The 26,201-nt window shown below is 46.5% G+C and overlaps 1 protein-coding gene across 2 annotated transcripts; it reads left to right on the plus strand.

Annotated features, from left to right (window-relative positions):
* The first annotated feature begins 21 nt into the window (after window positions 1–21).
* On the plus strand, window positions 22–25,730 carry ZNF512 (zinc finger protein 512). 2 transcript variants are annotated; one of them, XM_074861109.1, is made up of 14 exons: window positions 22–89; window positions 3,040–3,098; window positions 4,422–4,630; window positions 6,572–6,664; window positions 11,408–11,491; window positions 12,760–12,884; window positions 13,241–13,327; window positions 14,572–14,670; window positions 19,253–19,420; window positions 20,022–20,216; window positions 20,904–21,005; window positions 22,304–22,366; window positions 22,838–22,936; window positions 23,420–25,730. In XM_074861109.1, exons 1-14 carry the CDS (start codon window positions 66–68, stop codon window positions 23,717–23,719), a joined length of 1,707 nt encoding a protein of 568 aa, XP_074717210.1. In that variant the 5' UTR covers window positions 22–65; the 3' UTR covers window positions 23,720–25,730. The 2 variants fall into 2 exon arrangements, with proteins under 2 accessions (XP_074717210.1, XP_074717211.1); XM_074861110.1 differs by lacking the exon at window positions 22–89 and adding an exon at window positions 2,255–2,646.
* Window positions 25,731–26,201: the final 471 nt, after the last annotated feature.

Consider the following 26,201-nt stretch of genomic DNA (forward strand, 5'->3'; position numbering starts at 1 on the left):
GGGGGGGCGGGGCCGCGCGGCCGCGCGGGCGGCGGGGCGCGCGCTGACGTGGCGGCGGCGGCACCATGCGGGGCGGCGGCGGTGGCTCGGTGAGTGTCCGGGGCCTCCCAGCCGGTGCCGCCCCGGGGGGCGCTCGGCCGTCGGGCCGGCGGGAGCGGGCCGGCGCCACCGGAGCAGCCGCGGCGGGACTTGTGCTTCTCCCCGAGGGCCTCGCTGGGCTCGGGGCTGGCCGGAGCGGGGGCCCGGCGCGGCTTTGGCCCGGTGGGCCGCCCTGCTCTGTCTGCCGCCGCCCGAAGGCTGGGCCGTGTCTCCGCGCGGACGGGCGGCGGGCGGGACCCGCGGCGGCGGAAACGGCCGCTTTCCGCTTGACGACCTGGCGCCCACCGGCGCTGAGCCCGCGGAGCGGCGGGCCCGGTTCTGCTCGGCGGAGGGCCCGGAGGGGTCGGGCGCGGCCCGGCTCCCGGCGCCGGCCGTGCGCTTTGTCCGGGAAGTTTTCATTGCGGGAGATGGCGGTCGGCGGGCGAGGGGTGGGGAGGCACCGAGAGAGGCCGCCCGGAGAGGCTGTGGCAGCCGCGTCCCTGGAAGGGTTCAAGGCCAGGTTGGACGGGGCTTTGGGCAACCTGGGCTAGTGGAAGGTGTCCCTGCCCGGGGCAGGGCGTGGCACTGGGTGGGCTTTGAGGTCCCTTCCTACCCAAACCGCTCTGTGATTCTCTGGTAAGTGTGCAGGTAGAAGTGGAAAAGGGGACTGAACCAGGGAGTTCCCCAAGGTGCTGGGCCATCACGCCTGCCCCAGGCCCTGAGGGTTTCCCCTGGGACAGGGACAGTCACGGCAGCGCCGAAACTTGGTGCTGCCACCAAGGCCTGTCCAGGCGCTGTGGGATGGACTCGCTGCAGTTACTGCATCGGTCCTCTGACTTGGTGAGAGTTTCTGTGCTGGGCTTAAACGTCATCTTCCCAGAGAGGTTGTGGAGCAGCCTGTCTCCAGCAGCAGGCCGTGTTCCAGGGCATGGAAACGTCCCGCAGAAAGTCCATAGGGAGTTGCAGAAATGGCCCACTCACAAATTAAGCTTCTTCATGTTTTCAGGCTTTAGGCTGCTGTTTCTCTTCTTCTAACACAAGGTGCAAGGAAGTTGACTTTTTTGTCTTCCGTATGCCCAGCGCTTGGGTGTTCCTACATACGTTGGGTCTCTGTTTTCTGACTGGAAAGTACACTGTATAAATAAAAAACACTCAAAACTTGAACACCAGTTTCTCTAGATGTTTCCTTCATAATTGCTGCTATCAACTTCTCAGAAAGGAAGGCTAGGCAGATCATATGTACTCTCTTTTTTTTTATTGCAGATCCTTAACTGTGACCTAAATTCTTCATACTAATCTTCACTTTAATGCAAAATTTTTTAGTTCTAAAAAAAATAAAACTTTAAACATGTGCCATGTTTGTCCGTCATCTAGGTTCTTCTAATGGTAGATTAGGGCAGTTGACTGCAGCAGACTGTGCCTGCCTGTTCATTTTTATTGTTGTGACTTCACAAGCCTAACTTTTTCTAGCTGCTCCTCAGTGAGGTTTCTCTAGGTCTCTGATGTGGGGGTTTCCAAAACACTGCTGTTCGCACTACTAGATGCGTGTAAATCGTATCAAAGTGATACAAACAAACATTCAATTGACTTTTCCAAAGGAGACAAGATATGATTGTGAAGTCATTGATGGAGCACTTGTGAATTTCTCTCGTGCTGCTTCCCTGACCTTTCCACCAGAGGAGACAGGGGCTGGAGGGTCTGACAGCCCATAGTCACTGTTTAAGAATTCATCGAGTTGATCTCGGTGCCTGCTGCTTGGTGAACTACTGCCTGTTCCTATGCATAAATTAGAAGGGAAGAGCATAAAAGACAGATTGAAGTTAATTTTTTTCCACTGCATTTTTTCCTTTATGTTGAATTTAATTTGCCTTGAAGCTGCCTATTCCCTAGTTTTGATACAGCATCTGAAGTTTCTCAGCATCTCCTTCTCACAAGTCATCACATTTTTATGACTTCTTCAAATTCTGTCATATCCCTGTTTGCTGTTTTTCAGATAATGGTAGCATTTGTTTTTAATAACTGAAACACTTCATAGCATGGTCCAGTTGATAATGTGTATTACATTTTTCTATAAAGAAGATAGGTAATTTATCCATATTCTTTCTTTTCTTCTTTTTTTTCCAGTTTCTTAGCCAGTTCTTGTACATGGCAAAATACTCTCTCTGTTCCTAGGTTAGAGTTTTGGTATTGCATATACTTCTACTGAGCAATGATTTTTGTTTTCTAGTCTGTATAATCAAGATTTTTGTCCTGGGTTTCCTAATGAAGAGCAACATAGAGTCTTTATTAGTGTTTGGAAGAAGGTGATAAGTGATTGTCCACATGCCACCAACAACATACAGCAAATGAGTTGTTTATACTGACTTGGGAATGTCAATGGTATCTGTTAAATTACATGTCTTACAGGAGCATAAGAAGCAACAAGTGACAAAAAATCTTTGTTAAATGATAAGACTTCTGTGATGTAGATAAAGTGAACATCTGGGCAGCTGATGGGAGTATGATGAAGTAATTGAGATAAGAAATTAAAAGAGGACGTAAAAGAGACTAGAGAACATTATCGGCATGGTAAATGCAAGAACTGTTTCATTAAGAAAAAAATAAGTACATTGTAAAAACTAGTAAGTTAGGATCTAAAATATTTGTAATGGTGTGGTAAAGTCTAGTCAGAAGGCACTGAAGGAATTGGAGACAAAGAACACTCCATCGTGCCCTAGTGCAAGGGCAATGACTGGCTTTCGTATGGGGAGTGTAGGGGGGCTCATCCCTATTTTGGTTCCAGTTCTAATTCAGCTGGACTTGAAAAGGTTAAACACCTCCTTGTTGCAGAAACCAGTGGTTTCCTTTTCAGAGGATGGCATGCTCATCTTCAAAGTGCAGGTGACTCTGTTTAACTGAAAAGTGAAGCATGCAAAAAGAAGAAGAATTATGCTGCTAATGTGACTTGTTCTGCTTTGTTAGGACACCAGGCCTGGACATCACAGACAACAGAAGGTCAAGAGGTCTCTGGGAACCAAAAAGTATGTGAATGTTTCTTGTCTAGTTGGACTGAGGGCAAGGAAAAAGGGGAGAGATTCCTATAGGAAAACCATATCTGGTCTTTACATAATATTCTGAATTTTAAGAGCTGCGACGATTTTGGTTTGTGTGATGAGAGTCTCAACTGACTTTGCTTATTGGTTTGAAGGAAAAGTGCTTTTCTGATAATTCAAGCCATATTAGCTTTCATTTATTGTTTTTAAAAGGATTTTAACACTGGGAAGGTAAGTATTTTATGTTCGAGACCAAATGGTGTACTAAAACCTGTGTGCTTTGGTGTGATTGCAACTGAAAGGCTTTAGTTTGAGAATTCCTCTCCCCACCCTTCTGCAATACCTTCTTAAACATAGTATATACTGATCTGACCTGGTACCATCCGTGTCCCCCACTGATTAATTTCTGGATTGATGTGTTAAAACATGTGAGCTCCACAGCTCTGGGTGTGGGGAGTGTTGCTGAGATGGCCATCACAGTCATCATGCCAGCGATCTACTTATTTCAGTTTGTGAATTGTAGTAGCAAAGGGATATGTTGAAAAGTGTTTCTGTTTTCTGTTCTTTCCTCTTACATTAATGGGGTTTGCCCAGAGAATAGATACTGTGTGTTTCTTTGACACCTAACCATTTTGCTGTCATGTGCAATAGTTTAAATGTCCACTCATTTCAGGGCTGTGAGAAGTATTTGAGAATAGTGAAGCAAAGTTCCCGTTGAACTCTAGGAAGAAAAATCAGTGCTGCTGGCTAGTCTAAATCCATCTTAATGTAGTGTGATTTGTAGGATATACTGTAAGGCTGTCTTCATTGCTGAAAGCCTTGCTGGTTAAAATTCTTATTAGCGTTAAGTCTTTTAATTGTGTAGTGTCAGCTCTGACTCTCAGAATAAATACTGTAGAAGATCTTGCCCTTTGAGGCATGCAAAAGATCTCTTTTGTAATGATGGGCTGCAGAAGAATTCTTATATTCCACATAGGTTGTTTAAGGATAAATGTATATTTTTAAATTGAGATTAAGTTGTGCCTGCTTCTTAAGTTGAAGGTTTGAGGTAGGTTGAATATTTTTTTCTGTTCTTCTCGAGTAACTTTCTAATATCATTCTCTAAAAGATGGACTGAAAAATAACATTCAGGATGTTTTATCTTTCTGGCACTTTTCAGTTCACAGAAGTCAGGAGATTCAGTGAACTGAGAGATGAATTTTTAGTCTACTTGGGAAGATCAAAGGGATGTTGTCTGTCAAGTTATTGTTGTTGTGTGTGTCTGTATACGTACATATACATAAGGATTTATTTCAACTTGATGTTTTCCAGGTCTAAGCAATTTGAGGAGGTGGAAACTACTGTCCTAGGACTGAACAGTAACTATGATGAGACAGACAGCAACATTTCTTCTGCCTCACCGAAAGGTCGAGTGAACGGAAGTGCAGAGTCCAGAAGCAAACGGAGCATTCGCAGGCCTGCTTACTGGTTGGAAATGAGAGGGATGAAAAACAGTATTAACAAATCTTCAGAAAAAAAAGGTACTCATCACTTCTGGCTGGATGAAAAACTGTATTTCTCTCTGGTTCTTTTATGAGAGATTAGATGACTTCTGAAAGACATGCTGCAGTTCAGCCACAAATTACAAGCTTGGTAATGCTGCGCATGTATTAGGAGAAATAAACTTCCTCCACTGCAGAAACATAGGTGAAATTCTGTGATGTTACGTGGTTCCTTCTGAGTGGCTTGTCTATTAAAATTAATGATTCTGTGACTGAGCTCAGTTTTATCTGTAGAAGACATATGTGTAAGGATTCTGCCAGTCGTATCAGGAATATGCTTTGAGAGCTTTAAAAATAGAACAAAGAACACTAAAGATGTAGAAAAAGGGACCGTTCAGCAGTATTCTGGATTGGATGCAGCTTTTGTGGTTGGTAGATTTTATTTTTTAAGGATGGTTTTATTTCTTTTATTTTCTCACTTCTGTCACTTACGATTTTCTGATTTGGAGTGGTTTGGGTCTTATGTTTTTGTAGGAACATTCAGGTTTCCCAGTCTAGGAGCTGTTTTCCAAACTTGTCATGTGGTGGAGAGCCAAAACTTTGCTCTTCTTTAATGCACTTTCTTCTTATCTCTTAAGTCGTAATCTATATTCCATCCTGTTGTGGGGAGAGCCAAATCTGGTAGCTTGGCAGAAGCAAGGTTGCTGCAGCTCCACACCCCCAGGTCCAAGCAGTAGCGAGACTAAGCTGTATTCCTGTAGGTATAAACACATACATACAAGATGCATACACAGCCAGCCACACAGATCAACACAAAGGTGTGCTCAGCGCTCACACAAACAGCACCAACAGCCTTCGTCCTTTTTCCCGCTCTGGCTGATCAGGATGAAGATGTGTGAGTGAGAGAAAAGCAGCGTATATAAAAAGTATATCTAAAAGAAGTACGTATGTATGTATGTGTATGTTTGTGTGTGCACACATGTGTGCAGTGTGTATCTCTCCTGTATCTGCACTCAAACTCTCCGCCCACTCGGTATCTGGCCTTTGGATCCCTGTCTCCTCAGTTGCTGGTACGTGGACGTACTGGCCCAAGGCCTGCAGAGCCATGCCAGTTGCTGATGTAGACCTTGCAGACAGGCTCACACTCACAGACTCTGCCCTCCCCTGGTCCCTCTGATTTGGTGTCAGGCGTGACCAGATTTGTGTACTGACCAACCACCTTGTTTACAGGCAAGTGGCCCTTTTTATCCTCTTACACCTCTCTTTTCCTACACTTGATCCTCCCCAAATCAGCTAATTCTCTCCCTTTCCCTTCCTTTGATACAACTGCTAAGCATCCCAGTCTTGTGTCATCCTGAATTGTTCTGTGTTACCATCCCACGTGTCACATAACTCTGGGCATTAACACCACACTCCCCCTTCTCACCACTGCCCCCCTTCCTCCTTCCAAAGGGTGCTCCAGAGAGGGTTCCCATTGACTCATCCTGGGACAGACCTGGGAGGAAGGTGTCTGTTTCTTTGAGTCCGTAATTTGTGTTCCCCTGCCTGCCATTGTGCTTCTGTACTTCTCTGTGTTCATTGAGATAAGCCGTTGATAGGCCTGGAAATAGGGAGGGGAGGCAGGATATTATTTAGGTTTCCCCACCTACCGTTGTTTCTCTGTGCTTCTTTTTGTGTGCGTGCAGACGAGCTTTTGATGACATAACTTAGCACCTTCTGGCTCTCTTCCTGAGTAGTATTATTTTCCCAGACCGTGCTGTGGCACTGTTTCTTCCATCTCTTCTGTGTCAGAGGATTGCAGGCTGTGGAGTGCCTAAATGTTACTGAGTCAGAAGGCTGTGTCTAGCTCACTGGTGTCCAGCTGCCTTACAAAAACTACTTTAAGTAGTGAATACAAGGATAAGCTGAGGCAGCAGCAGACTCAAAGCTGTTATCCAGACTGAATAATGTGACTGAAGCATTTCTGTTCTTACTCATTAGCAGGAGAAGTGCTATTGAAAGGCAAGAGGAAATCTGAGCAAGGGGATGGCGAAGATCTTAAAGACTCTCCCAAGAAGAAGCAGAAGATTTCAGGTAATACGAATAACTTGTACTTCCTAATTACAAGTCTCCAGGTACTTCAGAATTCTCTCTGCCCAGATGCTATCCTCTGTTGTCTTCCAACCGTATTTCTGATTCTGGATATTTTGTTACAGGAGATTGTTGACTAGTTTCTGTTTTACAGTGGAGATGATTGTTCTAATTTCAGTCTCTTGAAAGTCCAACAAAGGGAGGAAGGAAAGGAAATAGGGGAAGTATAGGTTAGTCTGCTTCATTTCAGTTCCCAAAAAGATTCTGGACTAAATAATTAGACATATTACTTTTAAACATTAATGAGTAGATAATAACAGCAATATGGGTTTGTTAAGGAGAAATCAAATCCAACCACTTTAATTTTCTTTTACCACAGAGACAGAGGGGAGAAATGCTTGACACCATAGGTCTTTCATGCCTTCAAAGGGCTGTTAATCAGTGGTTAGGTGCAAAAGTGGTGTAAGTAGGAGCAGGTGACACAGGAAAAGTATACATTTGCTGTCCAGTCTTGCAAGGATGAGGTTAGGAAAGCCAAGGCCAACCCGGAGTTGAATCTGGGAAGGGATGTGAAAGGCAACAGGAAAGGATTCTACAAGTGCATGAAAAGCAAAGAGAAGACTAGGGAAAGCATTGAGTACGCTGCTGAACAGGGGAACTGGTGACAAATGACATGGAAAAGGCTGAGGTACTCAGTGCTTCCTATGCCTCAGTCTTATCAGTTGAAGGATTCCTGCAGGAATCCCAGATGCCTGAGACCAGAGGTCAAGTGGAGCAAGGAAGCCTTACACTCAGTGAAGGAGGATGAGGTTAGGGCACTTAAACTGGACATATCTAACCATTTATCAGCAGTTCTGGCTAACTGGGGAAGTCCCAGTTGACTGCAGGTTAGTAAATGTGTCGCCCATATACAAGAAGGGCCGTAAGGAGGATCTGCGGAACTATGGGCCTCTCAGTCTGACCTTGGTGCCGGGGAAGGTTATGGAGCAGCTCATTCTGAGTGCTATCGCGTGGCCTGTACAGGACAACCAGGTGATCAGGCCCAGTCAGCGGGTTTATGAAAGGCAGGCCCTGCTTGACTAACCTGATCTCCTTCTATGACAAGGTGACCCGCTTAGTGGATGAGGGAAAGGCTGTGGATGTTGTCTACCTAGATGTTAGTAAAGCCTTTGACACCCACAACATTCCCCCGGAGAAACTGGCTGCTTATGGCTTGGACAGGTGTACACTTTGCTGGGTAAAAAAAAAAATGGCTGGATGGCTGGGCCCAAAGAGTTCTGGGGAATGGAGATAAGTCCAGTTAGCAACTGGTCACAAGTGGTGTTCCCCAGTGCTCAGTAGTGGGGCCTGTTCTGTTTGATCTTTGTCAACTATCTGGACAAGGGGATCAAGTGCACCCTCAGTAAGTTTGCAGACAATGCCAAGCTGGGCAGGAGTGTTGATCTGCTTGAGGGTAGGAAGGCTCTACAGAGGCGTCTGGGCAGGCTGATTGATGGGCTGAGGCCAATTGTATGAGGTTCAACAAGGCTCAGTGCTGGGTCCTGCACTTGGGTCACAACAACCCCACACAACGTCACAGGCTTGGGGCAGAGTGGCTGGAAAGCTGCCCAGTGGGAAGGGACCAAGGACCTGTGGGGGGACGTTGGTCAACAGCAGCTGAATATGAGCCGGCAGCATGCCCAGGTGGCTAAGAAGGCCACTGGCATCTTGGCTTGTATCAGAAACAGTGTGGCCAGCAGGGACAGAGAAGGGATCGTCCCCCTCTGCTCGGCACTGGTGAGGCCGCACCTCGAACACTGGGTTCAGTTTTGGGCCCCTCACTACAAGAAAGACAAGAAAGTGCTGGAGCGTGTCTGAAGAAGGGCAGCAAGGCTGGTGAAGGGTCTGGAGCACAAATCCTGTGAGGAGCAGCTGAGGGAACTGGGGTGGTTTAGCCTGGAGAAAAGGAAGCTCAGGGGAGACCTTGCCACTCCCTACAGCTACCTGAAAGAAGGTTGTAGCAAGGTGGGGGTCAGTCACTTCTCCCAAGTAACAAGTGTTAGAACAAGAGGAAGTGGCCTTGAGTTGCACCAGGGAAAGTTTAGATTGGATTTTAGGAAAAATTTCTTCGCTGAAAGGCTTGTCAAGCACTGGAACAGGCTGCCTAGGGAAGTGGTTGAGTCACCATCCTTGGAGGTATTTAAAAGACATATAGATGTGGCGCTTTGGGACATGGTTTAGTGGTGGCCTTGGCAGTGCTGGGTTAATGGTTGTACTCCATGATCTTAAAGGTCTTTTCGGAGCTGAACAATTCTATGAATCTGAGTCCCAAGAGGCCTGACGGGTTGCACTGGGTGCTGAGAGAGCTGGCTGATGTCATTGTGGAGCCACTCCTGATTGTCTTTGAAAGGTCGTGGTGACTGGGAAAGGTTCCTGAAGACTGAAAGAGAGCAAATATCAATCCTGTCTTCAGGGACAAAAAGAAGGAAGATCCAGGGAACTACAGGCTGATTAGCCTCACGTCAGTCACTGGGAAGGTGATGGAGGGAGTCCTCCTGGAAAGCATTTCCAAATGTGAAGGAGAAGATGGTGATTGGGAGTAGTCAGCATGGATTCACGAAGGGCAAGTCATGCTTAATCAACCTTCTATAATGAGGTCACTAGCTTGGTGGATGAGGGGAGAGCAGTGGATGTTGTTCACCTCAACTTTAGTAAGGCTTGTGGTGCTGTTTCCCACGACTTGTAGATGAGCTGACAAAGTACAGGTTAGATAAATGAACAGCACAGTGGATTGAAAACCAGCTGAACATCCAAGCTCAGAGGGTTGTATTCAGTAGTACAAAGTCTAGTTGGAGGCACAGGATTAGTGATATTTACCCCAGGGGTAAATACTGGGGCCAGTACTGTTCAACATTTTCATTAATGACCTGGAAATGAGACAGTGTGCACCCCCAGCAAGTACAGAGATGGTACAAAGCTGGGAGGAGTGGTGGTACAGCAGAGGTGTGCTGCCATTCACAGGGACCAGGACAGGCTGGAGAATTAAGCAGAGCGGAACTTCTCGAGGCTCACCAAGGAGAACTGTAAAGTCCTGTGGCTGGGCAGGAATAACCCCACATACTGGCATATGCTGGGGGCTAACTGTCTGGAAACCAGCTCTGCGGACAGGGACCTTGGGGTCCTGGAGGGACAGCAAGCTGACCACGAGCTGGCAACACGCTCCTGTGACAAAGGCAGCCGACAGCATTCTGGGCTACATTAGGAAGAGTATTGCCAGCAGGTCGAGGGGGTCATCCTTCCTTCTGCTCAGCACTGGTGAGGCCACACCTGGAGTACTGTGTCCAGTTCTGGGCTCCCCAGTACAAGAGAGACACGGACATGCTGAGAGAGTCTAGTGCAGGGCTGCAAAGATGACTGAGGGACTGGAATATCTTTCCTGTGAGGACAGGCTGAGAGAGCTGTGACTTCTCAGTCTGGAAAAGAGAAGGCTCAGGAGGAATCTTATCAGTGTGTATAAATACTTGATGGGAGGGAATGAGGAACGGGGAGCCAGACTCTTCTCTGTAGTGCTCACTGACAGGACAAGAGGCAGTGGGCACAATTTAAAACATACAAAATTCTATCTAAAGACAAGAATATACTTTTTTACTGCGAGAGTGATCAAACCCTGGCACAGGTTGCCCAAAGAGGTTGTGGAGTCTCCATCAGTGGAGATACTCAAAACTTGACTGGACACGTTCTTCAGCAACCTACTCTAGCTGACCCTGCTTGAACACTGGGGTTGGTTTAGGTGAGCTCAGCAGGTCCCTTCCAACCTTAATGTTTCTGTGATTTCTGTGAAATAGAACAAAAGTGTAGAATGGTGGTCCACAATCTGTCCTAGATTCAATTTTAACTACTGTTTTTGTCACCAAGGACTTGGAAGTACATAGAGAGCACAAAGCTGAAAGACATGGCAAGTGTGTTGGAGAAAAGGCTAAAATTGAAAGTGGTCTTGATGTTAGAGAAACAGTTTAAAAAATAGAATGGAATATAGTGTGTAAAATGGAAGATACTGTAGTTAGGAAGAAATATTAGCACAGCTGAAAGACAAAGAACAACCTAGGTGTCAGTTCTTCAGAAGAGGATTTGAGATTTCTAACAGATCAAAAGCTGAATAGGGACTAACAGTGTCATACTTGTTTTGAAAAAAGGCAAATGTTATACTGAGGTATTTGAGCAGGAACGTAGACTTTCAGACATGTGAAGTAATTATTTTGCTCTAATGCAGGGTCACACTTGGAGCGCTGTTTCCAGCAGTGGGCACTGCAGTTCAGGAAATGTGTGGACCAACTGAAGAGAGCAAAAAGCATAAGCCATGAGAAAATACTGAAACAATAAGAGTTGTTTAGTCTAAAGAAAACAGGAATGAGTAGAGGAATGGAACTGTCCCTTTCAACAAGTCCTTAGATTGGCTCAGCTGTGCTGTGAACAGGGTATTTCAGTGTGAAGAGTTCCTCCCTCTGAGCTTTGTGTATAAACAACCGTACAGATTACAAATATCTGGATGGGACTAATGCCTGCAGCTGTGAATGGCTATGGATTTTAAAAGGGAGTAGAGAATATAATCTTGACATTCCTTTTAAAACAAAAGCATCAAACATTTCTGAGTTGAGTAACTTTGAGACTGCAGACTAAATAGCAGCCTCCTAGCAAAAAATCTCTGCTTTTTTGTAACAAGGCTCGCAGAATAAAGTCTTCTGGTCTTTCTTGTTTGTGTTATAACAGGAAAAAGACAGCAAGCTGGAACACAACAAAACTCCAAAACGAAAGGCCACTGTGTTCAGAAAGAACCAGAAACCTATGGCACAGGTAAGAAGAAGAAGAAGCAGTTGCTCAGAATTCTTTATAGAGCAGCTAAAAGATAAATGTGATTCTAGGATTTGAATCTGAGCAACAGCTGTGTTTCTGGTGTTTCCATTTTCTTGCTCACTTTATGGTTGACAAGGAAGAACTGGCTGCTGTCCTTCTGGCACTGTGTCAGTACTGCAGAGCAAGACTGGAGGGACTGCATACTGCCTAATAGTGCAGTTCCACGTGGTTTTACCACTGCATAATGGAACAGCAAAGGGGTGATCACTTTTTGAACTGAGGAAAAGCCCGTTAAAATAGTTTCACTATAAAACTCATAAAAATATTTATACTTTCTTACTTGGCAGTGTATGTTTGCAGGAAAAACTCTGTAGCTGCTGCTGCCAGATCACCTGGCGGCAGGTAGCCAGAGAGCCAAGCAGTCTATCCTAGAAAAATAACATTAGCCTTGACTCAGCAAGTGGAATGACTTGGTATGTGTAGCTCACAGCACTTGTTAAATAACCCAGTGTTCTGCCAAGTGCTGTTTGATTCAGACTTTTCCCCAAGCCACCTAGGGAGGGACAGCCCCTGCTGTTATTACTGGGCAGAGAGGAAAGCCTTTAGATCTTTTAATGATAGTAATTCAGTCAGGTGGCTGCTAAACCACTTTCTTCCCAGAACCCATTTCAGTTATTTATAATCCTTGTGGGTTATGCCAAGCTTTTGCTTGGCATTTCAAAAAGAGGCTGGGAACTGGAAACTGTGCCACACAGGGTATTTTTCCTTGGCTGTTGAATAACTTGGCCTGGTGGTGCAGCTCTGTTCTCTTCCAGTGCCAAAGCTGCTGGCTAACGTAAGTGGAGTTCTAAAGATTTGGTTAGCAGAACTGAACTGTGGACTTTGTCTGAAACTGTTCAGTCACATCTGTGACTGTTTTTACTGTGAAAACCATTTTGTCAAAAGAAAAGTTTACTCTGCATGCTGAAGCAATCGTGTAATAATAATGAACAAAGGAAAAACCTCTACTGAAGAGGTGGAAGAACGCTCCTCGCAAGGGGGTGGTAGGATTAAAGAGTTCTTATAAAATGGTCTCCCAAAAGGAGCGATGTGTGCCTTGTCACATGACACATTTAAAGCTGCAAATGAGCTAAACCTATTGAAGTGTTGCTGGACATGAGTTTGGTAGCGTGTGACCTGTTTCCTTCTAGGATTCATTGTGCACATTGAAGAAAAAAAAAAAAAGATACTGTGTTTGCAGTTCTATTCCAAACCTTTTGTTTTGACAGGTAGCATGGAAGAGCAATGGTCTTTGGAAATTCAGGACAAAGGCCGAGTGACCTGTCCAACATGCCGAGCTGTGGTGAGAAAGACTGTAGAAGGACTAAAGAAACATATGGTGAATTGCAGGCAGGTAAGAACATGAGAGGTGAGCAATGTTTTCTTTATTCATCTTCAGCTTACTGATAGAAATGCTTGCACATTTAAAACCAGTTCCATCATCATGTCTTTTATACATATGTATAAAGAGCCCTTTATCATCTGTAAGAGGCTGCGCTTGGTGCTTATTGCTTAGTCTTTTGCTGGAGGTTTGGGGTAGCGAACAAAGGTGTAGCTATTTCATTGTTCCCCTAAATTTTAGGCTCCGTAAAATCTCTTCTGTTCTTAATGAGCAGTTACCAGGCCCAAATAAGATGTTCTGCTTTCTGGCTCGATTCCCACTGCTTTGGTTAATTTAGTTACACACACCATGTCCTCATTTATTTCTAGGAAATGTTCACATGCCATCACTGTGGGAAGCAGCTGAAGTCTTTAGGAGGGATGAAATACCATGTCATGGCAGACCATAACAATCAGGTAACACAGCTGCTGTGCATCTAAAAATCCTACAGGCAAGACAGTCTTTTGTTCCTTCCCTGATGAACATGGAAGCAGAACACGGTGTGTGTTTTCAAATGTTGTAGCTGTTGAAATCTTGTCTACCTATTATTTTTCCTGTGAGATTTGATGTCTGAAAAACCAGTAGAATGTTACCAGAGATGGTAGGTGTGCTACATCTTAGAAAGAGGGGATGAACTTCTGTTAAAGCTGGTTATATGTCACACATAAAAAGCATTCTCAATCAGGGAAAAAAAAAAAAGATTGCTCATTAGGCTGCAGCTTTTAGTCCTTTGCTAGAAAGTTGGATTTTTTTCTACACCCAGGGCAGACTAGATTTCAGTTCTTCACAAGTTCAAAGGTAAAAAAGCAGAAGCAACAGTTTAGTTCTTGTCTCTATTTACTGTAAAGTTATTAATGCTACAATCTGCTTTTCCTCTTTGCTATTACTTTAAAGAAGGCAATGTCTCCTGTTGTAGTTGTGAAGAATTAGAACTTTTGAAAAGGTTATTCAGAAGTTTGGATAAGGTTTAGATAGTTCATTACTGTTATTTTTCACAGAGTTCCCAGTACTGTGGTTTCTGAACCTACAGCTGTACTAGTAAATGAAATAGGCCAGGGATCATGTTCTGGCCCTGAGGAATAGGTCTGTCACTCCGTTCTAACTTCTTATTCAATCTAGGTGTAATATTACTGTAAAGTAGTGTAGGAATAACATACAATAACCACGACAGAGAGAATAGAGAAGAACTTGAGCTGTAGTTTAGCATAGATGAATAACCGTTACAGGCAGTTAGTCTGCTTAGCTTTAGTTAGACTAAGTGAAAATCCAGTAAATGTTGAAGATGCGTGACAGAGATGAGTAAGTACTTTCCACAGGCAGAAGGGGAGAAAAGTAATTTTGGAAATACATACCCTTGTCTTCTCAGCAGCTATAGTTTGGGACCATTTCTTATCAAGGTTTTGTTCATAGCTAGCTATCTAAATGTTAGAACTCTTATCTGCAAAGTGGGTTTTAGGCAGTTTACTCCTTTTAAAGGTAATACAGTTGTTCTGGGATATAGACAGTGATCGTTGTATTAGATATACTTCTATAAAATCACAAAGTTGTAGAGATTTAGAAGCTTTCCTTCAGCAGTGTGTTGAGTAGTGAATTCCCTATGAGAAGAACTGTAAATGCTGAGCGTGCTGTGTTTTTCTTTCATCTTTCTGCTGTGCTCTAGCCAGTAGTGAAGGAGGGAGGAGAATTGGATGAACAGCTCGAGCGAGACCGCCTTCGGAAGGTTCTGAAGCGTATGGGAAAACTAAAGTGTATGAGGGAGGTAAGCTGCATTGTCCTAAGGATCCTGAATTAAACGGCAGTGGATGCATGAATGTAGAGTATTATGAGAGTTCTGCTGGCTATGCTTTGGTGCTGGCCAAAGTTGGATTTATTTCAAGATCCTAGCTATGCTTTTAAGACAGAGTATCATAGAATCATAGAATGGGTTGGGTTGGAAGGGACCTTTAAAGGTGATGTAGTCCAACCCCCCTGCAATGAGCAGGGACATCTTCAGCTAGATCAGGCTGCTCAGAGCCCCGTCCAGCCTGACCCTGAATGTCTCCAGGGGCAGGGCGTCTGCAGCCTCTCTGGGAAACCTGTGCCAGTGTTTCACCACCCTCATTGTAAAAAATTTCTTTCTTATATCTAGTCTGAATCTACCCTCTTTTAGTTTAAAACCATTACCCCTTGTCCTATTGCAGCAGGCCCTTTTAAAAAGTCTGTTCCCATCTTTCTTGTAAGCACCCTTTAAGTGTTGAAAGGCCGCAATAAGGTCTCCCCGGAGCCTTCTCTTCTCCAGGCTGAACAGCCCCAACCCTCTCAGCCTGTCCTCATAGCAGAGGTGTTCCAGCCCTCTGGTCATTTTTGTGGCCGCCTCTGGGCCTGCTCCATGTCTTTCCTGTACTGAGGACTCCAGAGCTAAGCACAATGCTCCAGGTGGGCTGTCACCAGAGCAGAGCAGAGGGGGAGAATCCCCCCCCTCACCCTGCTGCTCACACTGCTCTGGGTGCAGCCCAGCACACGGGTGGCTTTCTGGGCTGCGAGTGTGCATTGCTGGCTCATGTCCAGCTTTTTTCATCCACCAGTACTTCCAAGTCCTTCTCCTTGGGGCTGCTCCCTTCAGCCTCCAGCCTGTGTTGATACTGGGGGTTGCCCTGACCCATGTGCAGGACCTTGCACTTGGCTTTGTTGAATGAACCTCATGAGGTTCACACTGGCCCACTTCTCAAGCTTGTCCAGGTCCTTCTGCACAGCATCCTGTCCCTCAGTTGTGCCAGCCGCCCCACTCAGCTTGGTGTCATCTGCAAATGTGCTGAGGGTGCACTCGATCCCACTGTCTGTGTTTTTGATGAAGATACTAAACAGTCCTGGCCCCAGTACAGACCCTCGAGGGACACCACTTGTCACCGATCTCCCTCCAGACCTCGAACTGTTGACCACTGCTCTCTGGATGTGACCATTCAACCAATTCCTCATCCACCAGACAGTCCACCCATCAGATCCATCTCTCTCCAATTTAGAGAGAAGGATGTTGTGGGGGACTGTGTCAGAGGCCTTACAGAAGTCCACATGGATGACATCCATAGCTTTTCCCTTGCCTGCTGATGCAGTCACTCCATCCTAGAAGGCCGCTAGGCTGGTCAGGCAAGACTTGCCCTTGGTGAAGCCACACTGGCTGTCTCAAATCATCTCCCTGTCTGCCATGTGCCTTAGCACAGCTTCTAGGAGGGTCTACTCCGTGATCTTCCCAGGCACAGAGGTGAGGCTAACAGGTTGGTAGTTCCCGGGGTCCTCCTTTCTACCTTTTTTTAAAATGGGTCCAATGTTTCCCTTTTTCCAGTCTCTGAGGACTTCACCTGACTCCCATGATTTTTCAGATATCATGGAAGCAACTACATCAGCCAATTCCCCCAGGACTCTGGGATGTTATCTTGTCAGGTCCCACAGACTTAGGTATGTTCAGGTTCCTCAGGTGGTCACGAACCTGATCTTCTCTTGCAGTGAGAGTGACTTTGCTCCCCCAGTCCTTGCCTTGAGGTCCATCCAATTGAGAGGTGTGGGAAGAGAGATCGACAATGATGACTGAGGCAAAAGAGTTGTTGAGTACTTCAGCCTCTCCTTGTCTGTTACCAGTTTGCCAGTTGTGTTTGTCGGGGACGTATGCTTGCTTTGACCTTCCTTTTCTGGCTGACATAGTAGCCTTTCTTATTATTCTTTGCATCCCTTGCCAAGTTCAGCTCCAGCAGTGCCTTGGCCTTCCTGACCCCATCCCTACACAACTGGGCAGTGTCTCTATACTCTTCCCAGGACACCTGTCCCTGCTGCCACTGCCTGTGCATTTCCTTCTTGCCCTTCAGTTTGACTGGCAGGTCTCAACTCAGCCATGCCAGCCTCTTGCCTTCCTTTCCTGATCTCTTACACATGGGGACTGAGACCTTTTGTGCTCTGTGGAAAGCGTCCTTAAAGACCTGCCAGCTCTGTTCTGCTCCCTTATCCCTGAGGGCAGTTTCCCAGGGGGTCTTGTTGACTACCTCCTTGAACAGCTGCAAGTTTGCTTTCTACAATTCAGGGTCCTGACTGTTCTCTTTGCCTGTACCATATCCCTCAGGACCGCAGACTCCACCAGTGCATGATGACTGCAGCCCTGGCTGCCTCCAGCGTGATGTCTCTGATGAGGTCTCTTGCCTTGGTGACCAACAAGTGTCACATCCCCTCTGGGAGGGGTGTCCGTTACCTGGCCTCAGAATTTATCCTCAGTGTGCTCCGGGAGTCTCCTGGGTTGCCCACAGCTCTCCCTGCTATTTTTGCAGAGGATGTTGGGGTGGTTGGAGTCCCCTGGCAGGATGGGCGCGCGTGAGGGCGATGCCTCCTGCAGCTGGAGCACCAAGCCTCCGTCAGCAGGCTCCCCTTGGTGGAGCGGCCTGTGCGAAACGCCAACCACAAGGTTCCCTTTGTTGTCTCGCTCTCTAATTCTTACCAATAAGCTTTCAGCCTGCTTGTGGTTATTCTTCAGACAGCTCTTCCCATTCTGTCCTTTTCTTGATGCAGGGGATCCTTCCTTGCCCGTCCCTTCTGAGCCTCTCTAGCCCTGGACAGCAGCACTCCAGTCATGGGATTCATCCCACCACGTTTCAGTAGTGTCAGCTAGGTCGTGGCTCTCTAGCAGCATGGTGGCTTCCAGCTCCTCCTGGTTGTTACCCATGCTGTGTGCACTGGGCACTTCAGCTGGGCTGTCGGCCATGTCACCTTTTTAGGGGAACACACCTTAATTCCTTTGAGGTATTTCACTGGTGTTTCCCTGTTGGCTCCTATTACCTCAGGAGCCCCTGGCTTATCTCTGTAAGACTGGAGTGTGCTCCAGGGTACCCAGCACATCTCAGAGCAACAGGCTGAGGGCCCTTGCTGGCACCCTGACCCTCAAACCTTGGCGTGTTGTCCCATGGCTTGTCACAGGCCAGCCTGACGTTATCCCCTTCCCCCTTCAATTCTAGTAGTCTCTTGAGGGACTTTGGTGGGATGCTGTGTTGCCTGGAAGGCAGCAGGATGCCTGGAGAATTCCCTCTAAACACCTGTGAAGCACTGAGCATAGAGAATGAATTTTGGAATAACTGATACTTGGTTAGAACCTCATGACTAAATAAAGTAGGAATCTGGTGAACACTAACTAGCTCAACCAGAAGTTTCAGGGCTTCACACACAACTTGTTAGGTGACATTCTCTTGCTTACAGTAGAAGGGAGTCCACATTCGGTTGCTCTCTGATCCCCATTTGAACTCTTAGAGAGGATAACTAGGGTGATTGAAATGGAGTTTTTGTTTTTGATTAAATTTTTTTTAATGACTTCTCTAAACTAGATGTGTAAATGTAGATGCAGCAAAGATATGACTTTATAAGTGCATTCAGTGGAAGATGTCAAGGAGGAAGAAGTTAAAGGATGGCCATTTTCCCTTGCAACAGTATTATAAACTATTCAGAGAATTACGCAGCTGTTAAGGCTGGAAGGGAACTTCTGAGGCCATCTAGTTCAACCCCTGTGCTCAAGCAAGGTCAGCTAGAGCTCTTTGAGTATTTGATGTGTTGGTGTCTTCAAGGGGAATCGAGGGGACACTGGATTGTTTCTTGTATGCACCAAAAATATTTTTTTAATGTGCACTTCTGCTCTCTGTGATAGCTGGGAAGATGTTTTTGTGCTAACTGTGTGAGTTTGTCTGTGGTTTTTGAAAATACTGAGATTGGCCACAGCTAGAGAAGGGGATGTAGGGCAGATGGGTACACTAAAAACTTGCTGATGCAAGTTTTGATTTGTCCTGTTTCCAAGCTCAGTGTCAAGTTGATCACTGGATTCAGGATTAGGAGATACTCTAGTAAGTGACATCCACAGGAACCACTGGAGTTTTTGTTGTCCTCCACTGCAGCATGAGACAACAGCTGTATCCTAGGCATAGCTGAAAGTTTTATTTACTATCACCCTAATATTGCTGCATTCTTGACAGTTTGACCAGCCAACCAAGTATAAAACCTTCCTCTTTTTCTGCCCAACTCCTCCATTTGTATCTGAGTATCTTTCCATTTTGTGCATCCTCATTTAACATCTTGCTTCTTCGTTCCATATATTGAAATTTTCTGTTGTCCACTAGCTACAAAGAAGTTCTAAGAAACAATTTCTCCCAGTTGCAGCCAATTCTTTGTCCCAGATTTTGTCTATCTGAATAGACTAACATTAAAGTTTACTACCTGATTGTCTCTGGTCTGGCAGGAAAAGTGATAGCACTTGGTCAGCAAACAGTGGATTCTATAGACAGTGGTGTTGTGATCACTTGGAGAGCATTCTTCTTTTACACATTTTTCTTCTGCATTGACAGGGCTGCACAGGCAGCTTCACTAGCATAATGGGATACCTATATCATGTTAAAAAATGTGGGAAGGCTGCTTCTGAGCTGGAGAAAATGGCTATGAAGTGCCATCACTGTGGGAAAGCATACAAATCGAAGGCAGGACTTGTCTACCACCTCCGATCTAAACATGGGCCGGTAAGTGCAAATTGCCATAGTTACCAGATAGTGCGGTGGTACTTGAGCCATTCAGACTTGAGACACATGTAGGCTTTTGCTTGCTACTTGGGTGGGTAATTGGGGGTAGCAAATCTGCATTTTTCTGTCTCTCTGGAGTATTCTGTCCTTGATGCTTTCCTTCTAGCAGCAGCTGTTGCTGTTCTGTGACTAGGATGAAGTTTTTAATAGTAAATCACCATGGCAGCAGTAAACTTTCCCCAGCCTGACTTTTGCTCCATGGAAGAATGATGCTTTTCTTTGCTCTTAAAAGACCCAACATTGGAACAGAACAGGCAGTACCATGCTTGTCCATGAGGGTTTTACAGCAAGTCATATGATGCCCTTTCAAGAGGTGGCTGTATGAAACTCTCTGCCTGAGCCTTTCTGCCATGATCCCCCAGATCAGATGTGGGGGTCTGTCTCACTGGCGGGATGCACTTCTGTCCCGTGTCTGTGAGAGTGAACCACAGCTGCAGCAGCATTTTTGTAAGGGATTTGGCAGCGTATTTTTCACCGTATTTAGTGTAACTGAAATAGGAACCAGTGAAGGGGGCTCACCCTTTTTTGACCTCCATTGCAGGTCACTTTCCTCCATGAGGAGAGAAGAACAGAGAGCCTGAAGGAAATAAAACGGGAGTCAAACAGCACAGGCAGAGTTCAGAGGAGATCTGCAAAGGTGGCGATCTACTATCTCCATGAGCTAGCTGGAGAAGAGCTGGCCAAAGAGTGGCCCAAGAGAAAAGTCCTGCAGGACTTGATTCCAGATGACCGCAAGGTACAAGGCCTTGATGTTATGTAGGGTTTGAGTCTTTCTTCACACCAGAGGAGTCTTGCACTGGGATCTGCTCAGTGTTGCCAGTGGTTAGTGGCCATGGAGAGCAATACTGAAGAAGTTATGTCTTGTGGGAAGGATCAGGTTTTGCTCTCTCTCGTCTTAGATTGCAGTATTGCTACAGTAGCAATTGCTGCGGTGGAAGTATTTTTACCCAGGCAGGCTATAATGATTTTCAAGTCCTATTGCTGTAATTTTCAGTGGGCACAAGTAATGAAGACAGTTATAGGCCGCATGTTGCTCAGAAGTCATAGGCTGCAGGTCACTGCTGCCATGCAGTGATATTTCACAGTTTTTCAGGCTTTGGAGTTTCCAAGAGCATCTTTTAGGCTGCAAGGGAAACCCAAGGGAAAAGGATGATTTATGATTTCAATGGGGTAAGTACATTTAGAAGAATTGTAGTCCAAGTTATGGGAAATTTTGGATTCTGGTACTGTGGGGGTTTTCCAGATTCAGTTATGTTTGTAGAGAGTCACTGAGATAGGAAAAGATTGGTTATTGAGAGTTTGGCTGTTAGAGCAGGAGAAGAAATAGTACTTCTGTCTCACAACCTGGGAGAGAAAGGGACATACTTGGCACTATGTGCAACCAACATTGCTTCCAGCTTTTAATTCTGTCTCCTTATCTCAGCTAAAATATACTCGTCCTGGACTGCCCACATTTAGTCAAGATGTGCTGTGCAAATGGAAAACGGAGATAAAGATGTACCGAAGAGTCCACTGTCCAAATCAGGTAATCCTTGAGTGTTTCTGAAGCCTCAAAGGGGACGGATCTCAGGTCTGTATGAGCCAGCAGCTTTCCACAACCTTGAAACTGCAGTTTGTCTCTCTGTGGGAGACAAGTTCTCCATCTCAGTGTGGTTGGTCAGTGTGACCAAGACCCTCTTTGGACTGTTGCCCTGGGATGATCCTCTGGGGATGTGTTTGTCTGTTTCAGAGCCAGTCGCTGGCTGTCGGGCTGGCACAGCTCTCACAGGCTGCCAGGAGCTGGTCTGTCAGGGCTCTGAGCAGTGGGAAAATGACAGTCCCCTGCCTGTCTAGTAGGTGTATTAAATCTAATTATAAAAGAAGGGAGGAGTAGAGATGGAAGTGTAAAAGTAGAGGGACTTTGTCTGGCACAGCACTTAAGTTTTCTTTTGAAAGCTGGAAAAGGGCTACAGGAGACTCAGGCGTGGCGCTGCCGTGCCGGTCTAGGGCTGCCTGCGCACATGCACTTCAGTTCCTTACAGTCCCACGCAGCCGTCACCAGCCGGATCCAGCGAGAAGGAACGGCCCCACTGGTGGAAGTGATGGTAGATGTGACGCCCACTGCCAGACAGCCACAGCTCAGTGGCAGCTTCCACCTGGGTTTGGTACAGAGACAATGCCTTCCCCCTGCCCTGCCCCACGCGTCATTTCCAAGTGTAAGAATTGCAACATAATGTTGCCTATGGAGCTGACCCCAGAAAGCAGCTGCCCTGTTTCACCGGCCAGTAACCCAGACGCATGTCTTGTACCCGCCTCCTGTTTCAGGGCTGGGGCTGTGAGCTGAGCATGGTCTAGTGTCCCAAGGCTGATGCCTAAAGCTCCATGTGGGGTAAGGCCCATAGAGCTGCCCCGTAACTGAGAGCATCGATGTCGGGGGCAGCACTTCTGCTCTGTGCCACTAGACACACCAGCAGGGTGGGAGAGGTTGAAGTGTCTTGTACTTGCCCCTGTGCTTTGTTTGAAATTAATCTCTGCTGCACTTTAGGCAAAATGCAAACCCTTATCATTTTACTCAGGGTTTTGATAGAGGGTGAATGTAACTGTGACAGGAGTCTCTTTATTATGTCTAAATGTGCTCAAAACCTGGAAATATCTAACCTACTGAAAGCTTAAGTCTCTTAACAGTCTTTTTGCCAGCAGCTTTCTGGCTCTGGAGGACTCAGTATCTCCCTCCCTCTACCTCTCTTATCCCTTTTGCAATTGTCTTCCAGAGAATAAGACTCTTGTGCAGGAAGAAGTGATTTACTAGAGTTTTGCTGACATGCACTTCTTTTACTGTTTCAGGGTTGTGAATCTGTATATGGCAGCGTCTCAGGACTCAAGTCTCACCTCGGCACGTGTACCTTGGTTGGTAGCCTTCCTCTACTCACTATCTTTTACACCAGTAGCCTAACTGTCCCTGTCCCTCAGCTCCCTCCTCGTTCAAGCTGTTGTCCTGCCATTTGCTACTCTGAGTTCCTCACAGCTGAGTGCTTCCCTGTGTGCTCACGGGGTTGCCACTGCAAACACTGCTTGAGGCAAGGAGGCAGCATCCTAATGGCATGCATTTTAGTGAAACTGCCCTCCTGTAGATTCACAGCTACAAGAGCGTTTTTTCCAGGTACGGTGCTGGAGACCCTGTAACATCTCACAGAGCAGTCTTATGCTTTGTGGGCATAACTGGTCAGTAATGTCAGTGCTTCTGTAGCTGAAGCATCGTCTGGTACGAGTAAGAGTTTCTACTGCTGGGTTATATCCGAGCAAGATTCAGATAGAATATAGAGGTGTATCAGCCTTCTAGGCAGCAATTGATGATGGATTTTTTTGTTTTGGTGCCAGGGAGACTTTGTGGCTGGTAAATACAAGTGTCTCCTGTGTGAGAAGGAGTTCATTTCAGAGAGTGGGGTCAAGTATCACATCAACTCTGTGCATGCTGAGGTAAGGCAGGCGGAATGGAAGTCCTCAAACCCCAGGCTGTTGGAGGTGGGGAGGGTGTCTTGGGAAGGAAATGCTGAATGCTTGCCCTGTGTTATTTTTGACTTGCTCGCTGTTGGGAACAGGGTCCTAGACTCGAGTGGCCTTTGAGTTGTTTTAAACGGAGCTAGTCTTATGCGTTGGTCTGGGGAGCAAGTGTTGTGTTGTGTCATGCCTTGTCCCAAGCTGCTGCTGCTGCTCAGGTCAGCTCTTCAGCATTTCCCATGCCTTTAGCCAGGCAACTGCCAAATCAAATCTGCATCCTCTGAGACAGAGTGAAACCTGAGGAGGAACACTGAAGAACACAGCTTTGTTAGGCAGCTGCCTTTCCAGATATCACATTTCAGGAAGCCCTTGTCCCACAAAGCAGCTTTATTATAAGCCCTGATAGGCTTTATATGGTATTTCCACCATCAGTACCAACCTGTTGTCTTCTAAACCCTCCAGGACTGGTTTGATGTGAACACAACTACCACCAAAAGCTTTGAGAAGCTAATGAAAATCCGCCAAAGAGAAGAGCAGAGGAAGCAACGGAAGAAACGACCTTTGACCCGGGGCAAAAAGAAGAGAACTGGGACCTTGACTGCCAAGAAGCTCCCCACTGCTGGAGTTGAAAAAATGAGAAGAAGTAAGAGAGGTCGTCCACAGCGGGTGGACAATGAGAGTGCGAGTAGTGAGGAGGGGGAGCCCCAAGTTGCACAGAGAGCCGAATTTCCAAAAACCAGCCACAAGCGAGGCCGGAAGTAAATCCCCAGAAGAAGAGGAGTAATCCTAAAGCTTTTCAGTTACAAGCCCCACTTCTGTCAGGCTCATAACCCACAGCACTAATATAAGCAACTGAATGTCTTTGGGACTGTGACTTCACGCTACTCAGTGACCTTGATTTTGAAACTGTTGCCTCTGGTCAGTTGTGAGAGACTTCAAGCCAAAGCTGTGGTACAGAGCCTGCCTCTCCTGGTGTAGATCCCTTGGACAGTGGCACTAGCAGTGTAGTTCCTGCTCTGGTTACAGTCTCAGTTTCAGTCATGTTAGTTGCTTGTTGAGTGGTTTCCTGTACAGCAGCTGTCTGTTTTGTCATCTTCCTCTGATGGATGAGATCAGGGTTCTTTTTTAGCAGTTCTCCCTGTAAGGGACTGACTAGCACAGTGTTTAGGTCTCTTAAGGGGGGGGATCCTTTCTTGCACAGGATGCTCACAAACTAAGCAGTGCTGTGCAGAACACAAAGGCTTTAGCTTGCCCTGTAACTGTCCTGTCTGTTGTCAGCAGTGCTGCCACAGAAGAGCAGATACCTTCTAGCCTGTGCTGCAGTCTGTTGCACGAGGCACCGTTTCCATACGCTGATGTTTAGGCTCAGCACCAGACAGTAGCGCGTGAGCTTTGGTCTGCTTGGACGTGATGGGGCATCGTCATTACCCTCGTCAGAACCCGGTATTCCCCGGCGTCTCTTCTGTAACACTGGGCATTGAATGTAGAGGGTCTTCCAGTCCAGTGAGGAATAATTACCCTTCAGCCTTTTGGAGATCCACTGGCCTTTCATAGACCCCCAGTAACCAATGTAATAAGGCGGCCTTCGTGGGCCCTCTGAAGACGCTTGTTTCAGACTCCCCTAGGAAACAAACCTACTGCAAGACGGTGCGTCGCTGCAGTAGCAGTCTTGCTGATGCTGAAACCCGGGCTCCGCTGAGCTGCCTCGCCAGTGTGGTGTTCTTTGTCATGCCCATGCTCCCCTAGTGTCCTTTTTTTCTGCACTGTAGATGCCACATTTGTTGTCTTATATCACCTTTCTTTTCAATACTGCTTCCTTTGTGTGAATGAGGTATATTAGCAGTGGCTTCCCTGTGTGGAAGAGGTTAAAAGAGGGTTCATTATTAAGTCACGTGCTGTTGGCATGAACTCTGGATCACAGGGAATATCTTCCCGTGCTCTGTGAATGCAGCAGATGTCATAGAGGCTGGTAGGCAGCAGCAGCACAGACAGTCCTACTCTGTCTTTCAGAGAACGGGTTCTCCAGAATTTCTGTTACCCAAAGACCCACCGTACCAGGAAGTTGTGAAATTTGACCTTTTCCTTGCAGTTTTGCAGGCAAAAAGACAGGCAGCCTGCTCCATGTTACTTCCCCATGAATTTTCACTGCCTACTAGCGTTGCTGGTGCTGAAATTCACAGGGCAGCCATTGCAGTGCCTGGTGAACAGGCGGGATTATACATTGTGTGTTATTGCCAGAATAATCATGCTGGCCCTGACGGTGGGAAGCGCGGTGTGGTCAGCGTGTGCTCAAGAACTGCCTCTCCCATATGACAAGCAAAGCAGACCCCAGCTGAGCATGGCCTGTCCCATGGGGATTGACACCCGTGTGGTGGCTCCGTTGTGAGTTACGGGCGGAGTTATGCTGCCTCTTGAACCAGCTCTCACTGGGGCTGCACTGAAAGTAGAAATATGTGGACTTCTGTGCAGGTGAATCAGGTTTACAGTAAGAGGGGCGAGATCAGAAGACGACAAAATAAAATGTCACCAGTGCGAGAATGTGGTTTCTTGTCTATTTGGTGTGTAGTGTTCTTGGTACCATCCCTACTTGCACAGCACACCCCAGCCTGCCCACTCGCTTGTCCTGCATGCACTGGTGCTGTTGTCTGCGCCACTTCTCCTCAGTACTCCACTCTACACAGCTGTACTTTGACCACACGTGTTTACTACCTTCCCACCCAATAGATGGACAGCACAATAAACCTATGAATTAAAGGAGGTTTTTCTTAGTGGATTTCAGTCTGGAGTCCTATTTACTGTCATTTGTGAGTTACTAACCAGACCTGTTTCTAGACACGGATACTTTATGACCACCTGGATTTTGTAAAGTTACATCAACAACATATTCCCCCACATAAGATCGTTATCCAACAGTGCATTCATACTCCATCAGTGTTAGAGCAGATGATTTGTGGGACTGGCTCAGGCTGGTAAGAGGCGGTGGCAGCGCTGCAGCAGCACAGTCCTTGTGGTCTGTTCAGGAGCACCTGCATCCTGCTGTGGATGGACTGAGCAGGCTGCCCAGTGTGACTGCAGCTGTGCTCTGCTGCTCTGAGCACATGGCAAAATTTAGCCTCAGGGAAGGTATTTTAATTGGGGAACTCACAACATCGTGTATATCGAGGGCTATAAATAACATAAAACCAGCTAATTGTGCTACAGCCTACTGTGCTAAGATTTACTGTTCAGGCATCCATGAGTCTAA

The sequence above is a fragment of the Strix uralensis genome, chromosome 3 (assembly GCF_047716275.1).
Source record: "Strix uralensis isolate ZFMK-TIS-50842 chromosome 3, bStrUra1, whole genome shotgun sequence".
Taxonomy (NCBI): Eukaryota; Metazoa; Chordata; class Aves; order Strigiformes; family Strigidae; genus Strix; species Strix uralensis.